This window comes from Pristiophorus japonicus, chromosome 6 (assembly GCF_044704955.1).
Source record: "Pristiophorus japonicus isolate sPriJap1 chromosome 6, sPriJap1.hap1, whole genome shotgun sequence".
Classification (NCBI taxonomy): Eukaryota; Metazoa; Chordata; class Chondrichthyes; family Pristiophoridae; genus Pristiophorus; species Pristiophorus japonicus.
In genome coordinates, this window is record NC_091982.1 from 26,257,264 (window position 1) to 26,273,566 (window position 16,303).

General features: G+C 42.2%; 1 protein-coding gene across 3 annotated transcripts in view; it reads left to right on the forward strand.

Annotated features, from left to right (window-relative positions):
* tenm1 (teneurin transmembrane protein 1) overlaps positions 1-16,303 on the forward strand; it is a 1,011,052-nt gene that overhangs the window by 942,057 nt on the left and 52,692 nt on the right. For all 3 annotated transcript variants that reach the window (XM_070882702.1, XM_070882701.1, XM_070882703.1), the window contains 2 exons: positions 4,217-4,389; positions 11,249-11,484. In XM_070882702.1, coding sequence (XP_070738803.1) covers positions 4,217-4,389; positions 11,249-11,484 — 409 coding nt within the window. The remainder of the gene's footprint in view (positions 1-4,216; positions 4,390-11,248; positions 11,485-16,303) is intronic.

The window sequence follows — 16,303 nt, forward strand, 5'->3', positions numbered from 1 at the left end:
CCCACCATCCCGGGAATCAGTCTGGTGAATCTTCGCTGCACTCCCTCAATAGCAAGAATGTCCTTCCTCAAGTTAGGAGACCAAAACTGTACACAATACTCCAGGTGTGGCCTCACCAAGGCCCTGTACAACTGTAGCAACACCTCCCTGCCCCTGTACTCAAATCCCCTCGCTATGAAGGCCAACATGCCATTTGCTTTCTTAACCGCCTGCTGTACCTGCATGCCAACCTTCAATGACTGATGTACCATGACACCCAGGTCTCTTTGCACCTCCCCTTTTCCTAATCTGTCACCATTCAGATAATAGTCTGTCTCTCTGTTTTTACCACCAAAGTGGATAACCTCACATTTATCCACATTATACTTCAATGTGATACTGCATGCAGTGGGTGTGAGGGACAGGGGGGATCATCAGGAGTCAGGACATGCTTCACACACAACAGAAATTAAATTTTCCTGTCAGAAGGTGGCAACCACATTCACCTGAGGTGCCATCTACAATGTTCTGCACTTGGACACCCAAGCATCGAAAGAAAGAACTGAGCCAATAATTGCAGTCGGAGGCTTCCCACGGCTGGATGCCTCCGACCAAAATGTTTTTACGAAAGTACCTGGTGGTCCTGGAGGAATGAACACTTCGGCTCTGAGGCCGAGATGCACAGCCCAGCTCAGAGGCTAATGCATCACAGGAACCTGGGATCACATGGGCCTGGACCACCAATGAGCATGGAGTAATCTCATTGATAGTACTGGTGATTTCCGTTTGTATAAGCTCCCATTAATATCAATGAGAATACGCGCAAAAACACAGAATCACAACACAATAAATTTTTTTTAAAACCTTGCATATTTAAAATTAATTGAAATTGAATTAAATTAAATGTTTTAAGAAAAAAATTATTTTTTTGAAAATGTTTTTAAAATGTTTTTAATAGGGTTAAAAATAAACTTACCTTAATGGACAGAGTTTTTAATATAAAAATTTGTGATAAAATTAAATTTTTCTATCTTGTAAAACTCTTACGCTGGATTTTGACAGTTCGCAAGTGCCCGGAATTCATTGCATGTGATTTACGTGTCTAAACCCAGAGCTTGTGGGGCCTCTTCGGGCTCCAGTGCACATTGTATGCACCCAGAGAGGCTGCAATTTCGAGCCAGTGTGTCCTGTCAAGCAGTCTTCTAGCCCCAAGGAAAGTGGTGAACATGTTACTGCTTGCAAACAAGGTGTCAATCTCTTTGCTTGATGTCTCTGTGGATAAATGAATGCCTGATAAGGCATTGACACCAGTAGTTGCTGAGAAAGATCAGTGGGCCGAAATTCCCCTGTTGTGCGCCTCCTGTTAGCGCCTCCAGGGGGCGCTAATGGGGCACAATCCTGTTTTCGCCCGGAGGAGTGACAGGCTCCCGTGAAATTGCATAGGAGAGTTAGCAGAGGCGCTGATACGGTAGCGCTGTGCCCCGCTAGTCATGCTCCGGGCCACCGCGCAACCGGCGATAACATCATCGCTGTGCACGGCGACCCCTTAGGGCCCCGCAGCTGCCGCAAGCGATGTCGTCGCCAGCCTCGCACGTCGCAAACCGGGCCGACATCCCCATGCAGGGCAGACGTTAAAGGGGAGGTGCACTGTGACAAGCGCCACCATTTTCTTGTTTTGGCTGACTCACTGGTCAAGGTCCATCTTCAGTCTCCGTGGCGTGGTCCGGGCCGCTTGGGTACTGAGCTGCCACGACACGCCGATCTGGTGGCCCAGTGAAGGCCATCAGAGGCCCTGCAGAGTGCTCAGCTGCCCTTCCCTTTAACGGTAGGGGAGGGGTGTTGAAACACATCAGTGCTACGCAGAGAAGCTGCATTGCGCTGCCGATCGCGCCCGAGTAGTGTCCCGGATAACGCCCCAACAGGAAGTGAAGCGCGTGACATTGTGCTCCAATTCCTGTGAGCAGCAATAACCATAATTTCGTGGCCGGGTGCTGGGGAATTTCGCCACCCAGGTGGCATAAAAAAGTAATGCTTGCAAATCAGTTGACTGTAGGTTGGTTTGCTAGAGGTGGCCTTGCTCAGTGGTAGCACTCTTGCCTCAGGAGGTTAGGGGTTCAAGATACACTACAAAGACTTGTATGCATAATCTAGACCAGTGTTGTTCAATACATTAGCCCTAGCCACAAGTGGCATATTGGGAATCCGACATGGCAAATTGCATTTCTGATTAGTAACTATAAAATGAGTATCCTTGGGCATGTCATCGCAATACTCATTCGTACAATGGAGACCGCCAGACAACCACAAGATTAATTTTACATTAGGGCCTCATCAGCATAATTTGGGCGAGTGTGCCAAGCACTCGATCAGCGTTAGCGGCCAGCTTACAAAACTGGGAAGTGAGAAATCTAGCTGCTTCATGGCCAAGCTAAGCCAGAAGTCAACAGTAAAAGGAGAGAAATCATATCACAGAATCATAGAAATTTACAGCACAGTAGGCAGACATTCGGCCCATCGTGTCCATGCTGGCCGACAAAGAGCTATCCAGGCTTATCCCACTTTTGAGCTCTTGGTCCATAGCCTTGTGAGTTACGGCACTTAAAGTGCATATCTAATATGGTGAGGATTTTTGCCTCTACCACCCATTTCAGCCAGAGAGTTCCAGACCCCTACCACCTTCTGGGTGAAAATAATTCTCCTTAAATCCCCTCTAAACCTCCTACCAATTACTTTAAATCTATGTCCTCTGGTTATTGAACTCCTTTCCAAGGGAAATAGGTCCTTCCTATTCACGCTATCCAGACCCTTCATAATTTTATACACCTCAATTAGGTCTCCCCTCAGGAGGTGCACTGGTGGGCAAGGGGGTGGGGAAGGGGGGTGGGGGGGGTACCACCCTATGGCTGGCAGAAAGCCACAATGTTTTTGATGGGCAAGGGGGAACATTCCTGCTGTTCCTGGCCCCACAAAAATTCCCTCCAAAATGTTGCAGGCCTTTTATAGAAACATAGAAAATAGGTGCAGGAGTAGGCCATTCGGCCCTTCTAGCCTGCACCGCCATTCAATGAGTTCATGGCTGAACATTCAACTTCAGTACCCCATTCCTGCTTTCTCGCCATACCCCTTGATCCCCCTAGCAGTAAGGACCTCATCTAACTCCTTTTTGAATATATTTAGTGAATTGGCCTCAACAACTTTCTGTGGTAGAGAATTCCACAGGTTCACCACTCTCTGGTTGAAGAAGTTCCTCCGCATCTCGGTCCTAAATGGCTTACCCCTTATCCTTAGACTGTGACCCCTGGTTCTGGACTTCCCCAACATTGGGAACATTCTTCCTGCATCTAACCTGTCTAACCCCAGTGGTCCATTTAAGGATCACCGGTTAGGTCATTCACTGCCTGGTACAAGTGGGCTGCTTGCGCATGGAGCACCTGAAAATAGAAAACAGTGTCCTGCAAGCAGCATAGGACCCCAATTTGCAGATAGAAGCAGCCTCCAGTAGTTTACATTAGCTGGGCGTTGGGCATCCAAGGCGCGATCAAGGTGGCCATCCATTTTTCTGATGAGAAATGGGTGGGCGGCAGTTGAAAATCGCCCCCAGTGACTGCAGGAAATAATAGTGTCTTCAGTCTTCCCAATGTTTAGTTGGAGGAAATTTATGCTCATCCAGTATTTCTTTTAATTTATTCGTTCACGGGATGCAAGCGTCGCTGGCAAGGCCGGCATTTATTGCTCATTCCTAATTGCCCTTGAGAAGATGGTGGTGAGCCACCTTCTTGAAGCGCTGTAGTCCGCGTGGTGAAGATACTCCCAAACAGTGCTGACTTTGTCGTAGCGGTTTGGTACAACTGAGTGGCTTGCTCAGCCATTTCAGAGGGCAGTTAAGAGTCAACCACACTGTTGTGGTCTGGAGTCACATATAGACCAGACTGGGTGAGGACGGCCTCTGGAGAACTAGTCTAGTAACATAACCACTGTGCTACCGTACCCCTAGATGTCAGACAAGCAGCGTGACAAGTCAGACAGTGGAGAGGTTGAGAGAGGTAGTTGTGAGATAGAGCTGGGTGTCGTCAGCATACATGTGGAACCTAACCTGTTTTTGGGCTCATTTTAATCTAAAAGAATATTTGGTCATTCTTTCCCTGGAACAGAACATCCTAACGCAACTTTATATGCTGTGAACAACATGTTATTTCGAATTTATTTCTTTAAAATTTTATGTTTTTTTTTTACCCAGTTATGACAGTGATGGTCATCTGACGAATGTGACTTTTCCGACGGGCCAGGTCAGCAGTTTCTATAGTGATGTGGACAAATCGGTGCAAGTGGAGGCAAATCTATCCAACAGAGAGAACTTTGCCATTACAACCAATTTCTCAGCTACCAATGTTGTGTATATATTCAGGCAAGGTAAACCAGACTCTATTCACTGAACACACCAAATATCTAAAATATCAGAAGCTGCTTTTAATTTGTAGTGATTCGAGTCCAGACGTCACTGAGCCTGTAATATTTGTACTTCTGATGTTTCTTAAACATGCATCTAATATGTTTTGGGGGTTAGGATGTCTGGGAAGTATTGCTGAAGTGAGTATATTGATAAAAAAATGAGGTTTTCAGAATTGTATTGCTTCCTTGGAAATATATGGTTATATGTCAAGTACAAAGTACTGTATTTTGGTCATATGGTTGAAGAAATAATAGATTTATCATGCATTTGGATCAGGTTTTTGGTCTGTAAAAACATGAAAAATTAAATATAACAGTGTAGCTGTAGCTTTAGACAATGTAAATATGGGTTTTGCAAAATAAGTACAATTTGCAAATGCATTCCAATTGTTTTTTTGTTAACTTAATGGGCCCAAGTTTCCACACGATAAAAAACGGGTGCCTCTCCGAGCTGGGCGCCCGTTTTTTGCGCCTAAAATGGCGCCTAAAAAAAAACCTCGCGATTCTGGAGCGCCCTGCAGCTCCTTGTCTGCCTGGCGCGCGCCCAGGGGGGCGGAGCCTACACTCGCGCCGATTTTGTAAGTGGGAGGGGGCGGGTACTATTTAAATTAGTTTTTTTCCTGCCGGCAACGCTGCGCGTGCGCGTTGGAGCGTTCGCACATGCTCAGTGTGAAAAAAAACATTGGCACTCGGCCATTTTTGTAGTTCTTTGTAGCTGTTTAATTTTTGAACATTTTTAAAATAAAAGCACATTGCCATCGGCACATCAGCACTTGCAGCCTTCTCACTGTCACCTTCCCCCCCCCCCCCCCCCACCACGGGAAAGAACGGGCGCCTCCTCTTCCCCCCCCCCCCCCCCCCCGCGGGCAGAACGGGCACCTCAGGCTGACTGCAGAATTCTCCGTGCCTGAAGCACTTTCACACAGGTAGGAAGATGGTTTATTTAATCTTTTCTTGGCTTATAAATGTTTATTCAGATTGGATTTATTTGTATAATATTTGTAGAAGTATAAATAAGGATTTATTGTAGAATTTAATGACTTCCCTTTCCCCCCCCACCTCGTTCTGGACGCCTAATTTGTAACCTGCGCCTGATTTTTTAATGTGTAGAACAGGTTTTTTCAGTTCTACAAAAATCTTCACTTGCTCCATTCTACTTTAGTTTGGAGTACGTTTTCACTGTGGAAACTTTGAAATCAGGCGTCAGTGGCCGGACACGCCCCCTTTTGAAGAAAAAATTCTGTTCCAAAGTAGAACTGTTCTACCTGACGAGAACTGCAGAAATAAAAATGTGGAGAATTGCGATTTCTAAGATAGTCCGTTCTCCACCAGTTGCTCCTAAAAATCAGGCGTAAATCATGTGGAAACTTGGGCCCAATAATGCAGCATAATTGCTTGTCAGTGCAACTGCACTTGTTGGCCCTAATATCCTCTGAGTTGGGAGGTTGTGGTTTCAAGTCGCACACCAGAGAGTTGAGCACATAAATCTAGGCTGTTACTCCAGTGCAGTACTGAGGGAGTGCTGCACTCTCGGAGGTGCCGTCTTTTGGATGAGACGTTCAATCGAAACCCCGTCTGCTCTCTCAGGTGGACATAAAAGATCCCATGGCACTATTTCGATGAAGGGCAAGGGAGTTATCCTGGCCAACATTTATCTCTCAATCACCATAACAAAAACAGATTATTTGTTCTTTATCACGTTGCTGTTTGTGGGAGCATGCTGTGCACAAAATGGCTGCACTTTAAAAGTACTTCATTGACTGTAAAGCGCTTTGAGACAACCGGTGGTCGTGAAAGGCGCTAGAGAATTCCTTCTTTTTTTCTTTCATATCCTGAATTTTAAGAGCAGTAGAAAAGCTGGTGGAATGGGTTTGTCCTGCAAAAAAAAAACAACTTAAATTTTCTTCTTTTTAAACTCTGTATTGACCTCATGACAATTCTTTCTGTTGTTTACCCTGAAAAGTCATGTACGGAAATGTGCTCACATCTCATTTGAAATGATCCTTATGCACAATATCACAAATAAAATATGTGCACAGCCCAGTACCTGAATTTTAATGCGAAAAATAGGTATAATTAATGAAAAAATTGATTTTTAAAGATTTCATCCAAGAATAATTTTTCTTAACAATCTGAAAAAAAAAAGAGGGATTATGGTGTGTATTGATAAAATCTGACTGTATTGACCCTGGGCTGTGATTTAACATACAATGCTTATGTCCACAAGATAACACAGAGGTATTGCCTTTTTCTCTAAGAATCAGACCGTAATTAACTTCTTTTGCCTTCACCTATGCAGCAACAATTCAGAAGTCAGGTTTGTTGTTCGAATTCTGTGTTCTCAGTCTCAATAAATCCAGAGAATGGCTGTCACGTCATAAATCAAAAGTGAAATAGAGTTCTGGCCACCTTGTCAATCATTAAACCCATTCTAGCTCTAGATAGCAGTAATGAGAGTGCACAGTGCAGACCTATCTGTCAGTCAATCAATTTACAATCAATCTGTCAATCAGTCCATTTAAAATTTACATTTAAATTGTCCCAAAAACAGTGAACCAAAAGAAAATGGGTTTATGTGTTAACTGCGAGAAGTGTTTCTTAAGTTTAAAATGTATCTTTAAAAGTATGTGATTCCATTGCATTCTTCTTGAGTTTATTGGCTCAGTCTGCAATAGACTCAGTGCAGATTTCATAATGATTTAATTAAGATTTTGGTAAACTTTTCTATAGATTTCTCTTTTCCCATCTGTTTTTTTCCCTCTCCAACAAACCATAGAAACACTGGCTAGGATTTTCCATTTAAAAAAATCTTTGACGGGCAGTGTTCCACCTGCTCCAATGGCTCACCACTTCCTGGCTGATTTGCTGGTTTGGTTAGCTGCAGGCAGAATTACCACTTCCACTGGGAAGCCTTCTGTAGGAGGGGTTGCAAAATAGCTGTGACAGGCCTCCGAGACCATGCGATCGATTACAAAGGCTGCAGTGGCACTACATTTTAAATCCCCCACTGGCGTAGCCAATCTGGATGCCAGATATGCATAGGCCCTCCTAGCGTCCAGTGTTGCCAGGGCACAACTGTTAGGAAATGTGCTGTGTGATGTACTGCCATTATTTCCATGTCCTTTGACCATACATGCCCATATTTGGGCAGGCCTATTCTACATTCCCTATCACTGAGCAGCCGATCCTGAAAGTGGAGGGTGAGGGTGAAGACTGAAGCCCAGAGCCATATCCTACCACATCTTCTCGAGTTATACAAGTAAGCCTTTGTAACACCGGTGAAAAGTACTGCCTACTTTCTCTCTAAACTTGCTGTCACTGTGCTCTCAAGGAGCTCTGATACAGCACATGTTCCTTTTGACACCCGCTTCTAATAGACACATTGTCACACTGTTTAGTGGAATTTCAGACTGCGGACAACTTCTGGCATTTTTAACCTGCTTGTGGCACTGAATTGTTTTCAGAGCTTTCCCACTCCTCATTTTGAACATTTGTGATGGCTTTCCCATCTCCCCTTTTAATGCTGGAAATAAGATACTACCAAAATGTTGATGTTACAGACTGGTCCACACAAAATCAGACAAGTTAGTGGAACAACCAATTCATTGCCCATGTTTCTTCTGCTCGTAGCAATGATGACAGTGGCCCCCTGGCCTAAACAGATATGACTGGAATCCGGCCCTTAGTAGAACAGATTTTCACTCTGACTTCTAATGCAAATGGTTGGAGCCAATTGAAAGATTAATTCAGTATTGAAAACTGGCCCTGAGAGCTTTTCCGAATATTCAGTTGCTAAAGGTAATGCATAAATGAGCATACAGAGCAGAAGGTCTGAGGTTTCATGTGATAAGTTGGCTGAATTCAACCCAGAATGGCAGTTGGAATGCTACACTTGGCCTCTGTGCTCCTGGACTACAAAGAGGAAAATATTCTGGAGTTCCTGCTCTTGATCAATAACTCTAATGTGTGTTCACTGGGCGTGTATTGGTTCAGGCTCAGCTGTGACACACAATAGCTTGTGCCAACTCTCTCTGTTGGCACAAATATGAAGAATAGACACTTGGGCTAAGTACCAAAGGACTATTGGTAGCCAATGTAACCAGACCCCAGGATGAAATCAGTGGATTCAGGAGGGAAGAGGAGAGAAGAAAAAAAAATTATTCGTCCTCATTTAGAGTACATTAGCTACCACAAAGTCTAAAGTCCCGCCTTGGTTATTTAAATATGATAAGTTGCTACTTTTCATCAAGATGCAAAACATGAGGGAAGTTTCGCAGGAGAAGTCTCCAAATGGCAGCATTATAGTGAGTGCCTTGCACATTTCAGCTTCAGTGGGCAATAAATTCATAGTTTGTGGATGATCATTTGTGAATATAATTATTATTTGTTCTAATACAGAAGTTGACACTTGTACACTGCCAAATATGTATCAACCTGTTAGCAAATCTATGTCAGCATGTTGGCTTTTTCTCTTTAAAAAAAACATTTTACTTAAACAGGCTCTGTTTTCTAGGTATCATTTTCTACAACAGGAATGCAGAGGATTGAAACTTCTCACCAAGTATACCCCAAAAAATTATCTGCAAAGTCCATTGGAAAAAAATTAAAATTTCTGGGTGGGAAATGTCAAGGGCACCTGCCTTGTATGTTAGCTTTGTAAATATGAATTGAACAATTGGGGTTAATAAACAAAACTTTAAAAATACAGAAAGGCACAGTCTTACCATACATGTACATATATTAGCATATTTACATTTTTATTATCGAGAGTATGGCTGACAAATTCGGGCCATTTGTGTCTCTCGTTAGTGCCACCGTTAACAACTCCCACTAAATTCTGTGGGAGTTTAGCAACGACGGAAACCCTTTGCGTCCCGCTCCGCTGTGCCGGACCCTGAATTGGGTATCGCCCCCTGAAGCTGTGCGGGCGATGCCAGTGACAGCTTCAGGGGACGTGAACCAGATGGCAGGCCACTCGCAGGGTGATTGGTAAAGGGGAAGTGTCGGCCATTTAAAAAAAAAAATTCTTCTGATTTTGCGGAGCACCTCGTTGGCACTTGGAACGCAGGATCTGTGCTGTGATTGGTCAGCCTGGCACTCTGCTTGAGTGCCGGGCTGTTGGCATGGCACCCCTGCTACCTGGTGGTCTGGGGAAGCTCATTTTTATACTGCAGAGTTTGCAGCTTGGGCCTTTCCCTTTAATTAAGGTAAGCGCCCCTCCTACACAGCAGCGCACCCCCCACCCCCCCAACCTACGCGTCCACCCTGCTGCCTACGCATCCACCCCACCAGCAAAATAACGCGCTCCACTTCCTTTCGGGGGCAATAACCCAAAGCTAGTGAGTGGTGCGGGACTTCCACTCCTGGCACAAAATGTCCCGCCTCCCGGATGTTACCGCCCTCAAATGGGGCGCAAATAAATGTTTCCCCCATAAGTGCTTTTACCGCCAATAACCCATACAAATCTGTTTCCAGTGGATTCGTGGCATATTGTGATCTCCCTCATAAAATTTGTCCCTGTTCACTTATTCCTTAATTGTCACAATGATAATGTTTCTCCCTTTCTCCTCTCCTGACTATATTGGCCCTGAAATTGTCGTTTCCGTGATGGCGTACACTGATGCCATCGTAATCCAATTGAAAGGCCCTGCAACCTCCAGGTTTCCACATGTGCTTGCGCAAGCCCGAAATCTGGAACTTGCAATCTGTCACGGTACGCCTTGACAGATCATCCGAACCACATGGAAAATCAGTATTGCTGGTGCAGAGTTCGGCTATTTGCCCAACAACTGCCCAGCAATTGCCCACAGCTAGTAAAAGCAGGTGTGTAGGACCTGCTTTCATTGATGTAAGGGTACATATAAACCTTAAATTAAACATTTAAAAATCATAAATGATGCATATACAATTTAAATTAGTTTATGCAAATATTGGCCTGGATTAAGATGTTAACGTTTATTTATCAAAAAATAACATTTTTATTGAGGTTGGTGAAATGAAGGGACTTATGAATACAATTGAAATTCAGTACATTTATATTAAAATTGTTTAAATTGTAAAATTATTTGGGGATTCCATTGCATATCGTTAGAGGATTCCCTTCGCAAATGATTGCAATGGAATCCACCGTTGGAGGACTGGGTCCACGTGATCCCAGGGATGCTTCCAAACTACCTGCATCCCTAAAATGCATGGGCCTTTATATGGTGTCCCCCTGGAGGTCCTAGACCGGAACTCTTTGCAGCCTGGACGCAGGTTCGGATTTGTTTTGTGGGTTCAGAGGTACGTCTCCAACCGCAATTTCTACCTCCACAATTCCTTTAAATGCAATTCCACTGGCACCAATTGCCTCTATTACATCATTATAGTGGCCATTCTTCATTTTTGAGCCCAAACCATGGCAGGTTATTTTAACCTGAGGAGTGTCACAGCCAGGCTCAATTATGTCCTCTCCCAATGTAGGCTTTGGCACACCTTTGAGTAAGGTCATTGGTTAGGGAACAGAAGCAATCGTTTGTTTTCTCCCCTGTTCATCAAAAATGAGGCACAAGACCTCAAGAATATTTCTTGGGCTAATGGACTGGAAGCCACTCACAGCTATATTGAGCACACTCACCATACCAGGTTATTCATTGATGAATTTGTTTTTATTAATGTGCTGGGCTTCAATATCCCACTGCAAACCACAGCCTAGCTCACATACTATCCACTGCTTTGTGAATGGTATTCAATTGTCAGTGGATGAAGTTAGATCCAGCAGGGCTATTTTAATTCAGAGTAAATTTAATTATTAATCATTCTGGGTGTTTTCTTTTTCCAGAGCATATTCAAAATACCTACCGGGTTGGCCCCGATGGCTCTTTGCAAGTAACTTTTGCCAGCGGGATGGAATTGACCCTCCAGACAGAACCTCACATCTTGGCTGGGGCTGCAAATCCAACCATGGGAAAATGTAACATTTCATTGCCGACCGAACACAATCCTAACATAGTGGAGTGGAGGCAGAGAAAGGAGCAGGCCAAAGGGAACCTTGCTGTCTTCGGAAGGAGATTTAGGGTGAGCGCAAAAAAAAAAATGCTTTGCCAATAGAGAGGAATGCATAATTATCTTGATGTTCCAATAATTGGAGATCATTTTCATAACAAAACAAAATCGACTGATGAAATGTTATGCAACTGATGATATATACTATGTGCTCAGTGCATTCCCAAGACAATTACATAGAAGTACACATGCAAAAGACACAAATATCCAGCCCAGATCACAACTGTGCACTATTGTTATGTTGCTGGATTATGCTATCATACAGACCAACAGCAATGTGGTTGATTCTTAATTGCCCTCTGAAATGGCCGAGCAAGCCACTCAGTTATGACAAAGTATAAGCACCACAAGTTCTGCAGGGGTCCAAGAATCACCTTCTCAAGGACAACTAGGGATGGACGATGCCCATATCCTGTGAATTATCTTTTGTATAGTGGAGATATGGCAATGTTCGGCAATTCCCATAAAAGTAAAATGCTTACAAAAGCAACTGACACCACTGAACCTGAGATATATCTACGCGGATCCACATTTGTAATAGGATCACACAACCTCCAAACATCATTACAGTATCCACATTATCAGTTATGCACCATTTTCAAGTTGTATCTCCCAAGATTGTGAATGTTGCAGTGGACAATGTTTGAGGTAGTTGCTTCTACATCAGCTGGACAATAACAAATTAAAAATGAATGGACTACATTAAATTATAGTTTTGCAAAATGTGAATAACTGATGGGTAGATGATATTTTGTAAACAAAATGATCTGTAATGTATTGTTTGCTGAAATTGATTATTGTTATAATCTCACTATTACTGGATAATCAATCAAGACTTCAGCCATCGAACACATAATGGATTGGATTTAAATAATCAAACTCAGAAATAGTATTTTCTCCTTTGAAAATTCCCACTTGTATATTTATTTTAATTTTTGAATTGAAAGTAATAACCACGATAAATTGGCAAAAGATGAGATGGTTGAATACAAAATACATATATTCCCTTAAGGCATTGAGGGGATGCAAAGAATACAGTTCTGTGGATAAATAGAGAGCGTTATAAATAGAGCTTCAAACTAAAGTGATAAAATTAAAGCTAACAATACTGAAGACAATTATACGGAATATAGAAAATATACTGGGAAGGCAAAAGGGTACATTAAAAGGACTAAAATCAAATGGGAAACAACTATCGGATCATGTCAAAGGAAATAGTACGGGTTTTTATAAACATATATAAACAGTAAAAGAATAGGAAAAGATAGGCCTGCTCAGGAAAGAAGGGAGAGTAATTTAGAAGGATTAAGATACGGCGGAGATACTATATCGATAACTCGCGTCAGTTTTTTCAAGGAGTATATGAAATGGTTATTCGAGAAAAGGAATTCACAGGACTCGGGGTGGATAAGTTTGGCCCTGTTGGTGTGCACCCAAGGCTTTTGAAAGAAGTCAGTGAAGAGATACTGGGAAAGTATCTACGCAGACCCACATTTGTAGAGTCTCTTTTTCAATCCTCCTTAGATATGCTAATTGTGCCATGTGAGTAGAGAATAACCAATGTAACAGCTTTGTTCAAGAAGGGAGAGTAGATAAACAGGTCAACTATAGTCCAATTAGTTGAGTTTGACAAACTTCATAGAGTGTTTGACGTGTCCAATTAGATCGATAAAAGGAAATGCAGTAGATGTAGTGTATAGTGATTTTCAGATGGCATTCAATAAGATGTCTCGAGGCTTATTAGAAATAGTTATGCAAATTGTGTAATAGGGAATTTAACAGCATAGGTAGGAAGTTGGTTGACGAACATGAAATGAAGAGTGAGGGTAAATGGTGCTATTCAAATTGGAAGAAAGTTGGAAGTAGTGTTTGCTATGTGTCAGTGCTGGGTCCACTTTTGTTCTCAATTTATATAGATTATTTGGACTTGGGCACAGGAAGCAAAATCTCAACTTATTGATGAGAGAAATAAATACAGGAGGTTTGGTATAGAGTGAGTAGGACTGTTAAAGATTGAAGAAAACGTAGATGGGTTAGCGGAATGGACAGACAGATGCAATTTAATGCGGATAATATAAGGTAATGTATTTTGGGAGGAATACACTGAATGGAAACAAGCTGAAAGGTATGGATGAACAGTGAGACCTGAGGGTTCAAATACATATTTCTCTGAAAGTAAAAGTGTAGGCTGATAAAAACATTTTAAAAAAGGCCAACAGCATTTTGAGTTTTAGAAATGAGGCATAGAATACAAGTAAAAAAGTAATGATAAATTTATGCAAAACATTTGTTCGGCCACAGTTAGAGTACTGTGGGCACGCTATTAAAGAAATAATATTGAAGTTATAAGTTACATAGTGTATATTCACCAGGTGAAGCCAGTTAGAAAAGACATGAGAAACTAGAACTATTTCCACTGTACTATAGAAGACTAAGAGGAGATTTAATAAAGATTTTTTATAATTAGGGAAAGATTATTTCCATTGGTTGCAGATTCAGCGATGAACCCTCATAATTTATAATGAGCACCAAAAGTAAGAAGTTGAGGTAAGGAGAACTGTCTTTATACAGATGGTTGTGGGAAGAAATGCTTTGCCACAAGCAGCAGTTGAGACTGAGACTATTGCATTTTTAAAGGAAAGTTGGATTAATGTTTGAAGATGAAGATGATACAACTCTTTTGGGGCAAACATAAACATTAAATCATGTACCCCCCGATCTGGGGGACACTCCAAACATTTCCCAAGGCCCTTTTTTGTTTTTTTTGTTTTTTTTGGTATTTTCTGTAGTTTTTTTTTGTGTTTTTTTGGGCTCTAAAACCATAATTTACAAGTGCCCCCTATAAAAGGGGAGGGGGACACTAAAACCGGCATTTAAAACAAATTAAACTTTAAAACATAAAATCAAATTAAAATTTGGTTGCCGGGGGTTAAAGATGATACAGAGCTACGAGGTGAGTAAAGGTGCAGCAGAATTAGTTTAGGATTGCTCGAGCAGAGAGCTAGCACAGAACAACGGGCCAACTGCCAATGCTGTAAACCTCTGATGTTAAATAATAAACTTAAAAGAATGTTTGTAGAATTCCTTTACCGGAGGTAAAATTAAACAGATCAAAAGTAATATTAACATGTACTGAATCAGGATTATGTGTACTTTAGATACATGTATGGAGAAGCGGACCCTGCTTTTCGAATGGCAAAATGTGACATTTTCTTTTTCAAAACATTAAGACAAAACATTTGGCATTTCATTTTTTGCCTTGATGGTTGTCCTTTTATTTTATGAAAGTAATATTAAATAAACTCAATATAACTCCTGAGCTACTAAACCCCATAGAATAGGATCACAAACATAAGAACATAAGAAATAGGAACAGGAGTAGGCCATACGGCTCCTCGAGCCTGCTCTGCCGTTCAATACGATCATGGCTGATCTGATCATGGACTCAGCTCCACTTCCCTGCCCGCTCTCCATAACCTCTTATCCCATTATCGTTTAAGAAACTGTCTATTTCTGTCATAAATTTATTCAATGTCCCAACTTCCACAGCTCTCTGACTAAGCGAATTCCACAGATTTACAACCCTCTGCGAGAAGAAATTTCTCCTCATCTCTGTTTTAAATGGGCGGCCCCTTATCCTAAGATCCTGCCCTCTAGTTCTAGTCTCCCCCATCAGTGGAAACATCCTCTCTGCATCCACCTTGTCAAGCCTCCTCATAATCTTATACGTTTCGATAAGATCAACTCTCATTCTTCTGAATTCCAATGAGTAGAGGCCCAACCTACTCAACATAAGTCAACCGCCTCATCTCTGGAATCAACCGAGTGAAGCTTTCTGAACTGCCTCCAAAGCAAGTATATCCTTTTGTAAATATGGAAACCAAAACCGCTCATAGTATTCCAGGTTTGGCCTCACCAATACCCTGTATAGCTGTAGCAAGACTTCCCTGCTTTTATAGTCCATCCCCTTTGCAATAAAGGCCAAGATTCCATTGGCCTTCCTGATCACTTGCTGTACCTGCATACTATCCTTTTGTGTTTCATGCACAAGTCCACCCAGGTCCCCCAGGCAGCACTTTGCAATCTTTCTCCACTTAAATAATAACTTGCTCTTTGATTATTTCTGCCAAAATGCATGACCTCACAATTTCCAACATAATACTCCATCTGCCAAATTTTTTCCCACTCACTTAGCCTGTCTATGTCATTTTGCAGATTTTTTGTGTCCTCCTCACACATTGCTTTTCCTCCCATCTATGTATCATCAGCAATCTTGGCTACGTTACACTCAGTCCCTTCTTCCAAGTCGTTAATACAGATTGTAAATAATTGGGGTCCCAGCTCTGATCCTTGCGGCATCCCACTAGTTACTGGTTGCCAACCAGGGAATGAACCATTTATCCCAACTCTCTGTTTTCTGTTTGTTAGCCAATCCTCTATCCATGCTAATATATTACCCCCAACCTCGTGAACTTTTATCTTGTGCAATAACCTTTTATGTGGCACCTTGTCAAATGCCTTCTGGAAGTCCAAATACACCACATCCACTGGTTCCCCTTTATCCAACCTGTTTGTTACATCCTCAAAGAATTCCAGCAAATTTGTCAAACATGACTTCCCCTTCATAAATCCATGCTGACTCTGCCTGACCAAATTATGCTTTTCCAGATGTCCTGCTACTGCATCTTTAATAATGGACTCCAACATTTTCCCAACCACAGATGTTAGGCTAACTGGTCTATAGTTTCCTGCTTTTTGTCTGCCTCCTTTTTTAAATAGGTGCGTTACATTTGCAGTTTTCCAATCTGCTGGGACCTTCCCAGAATCCAGG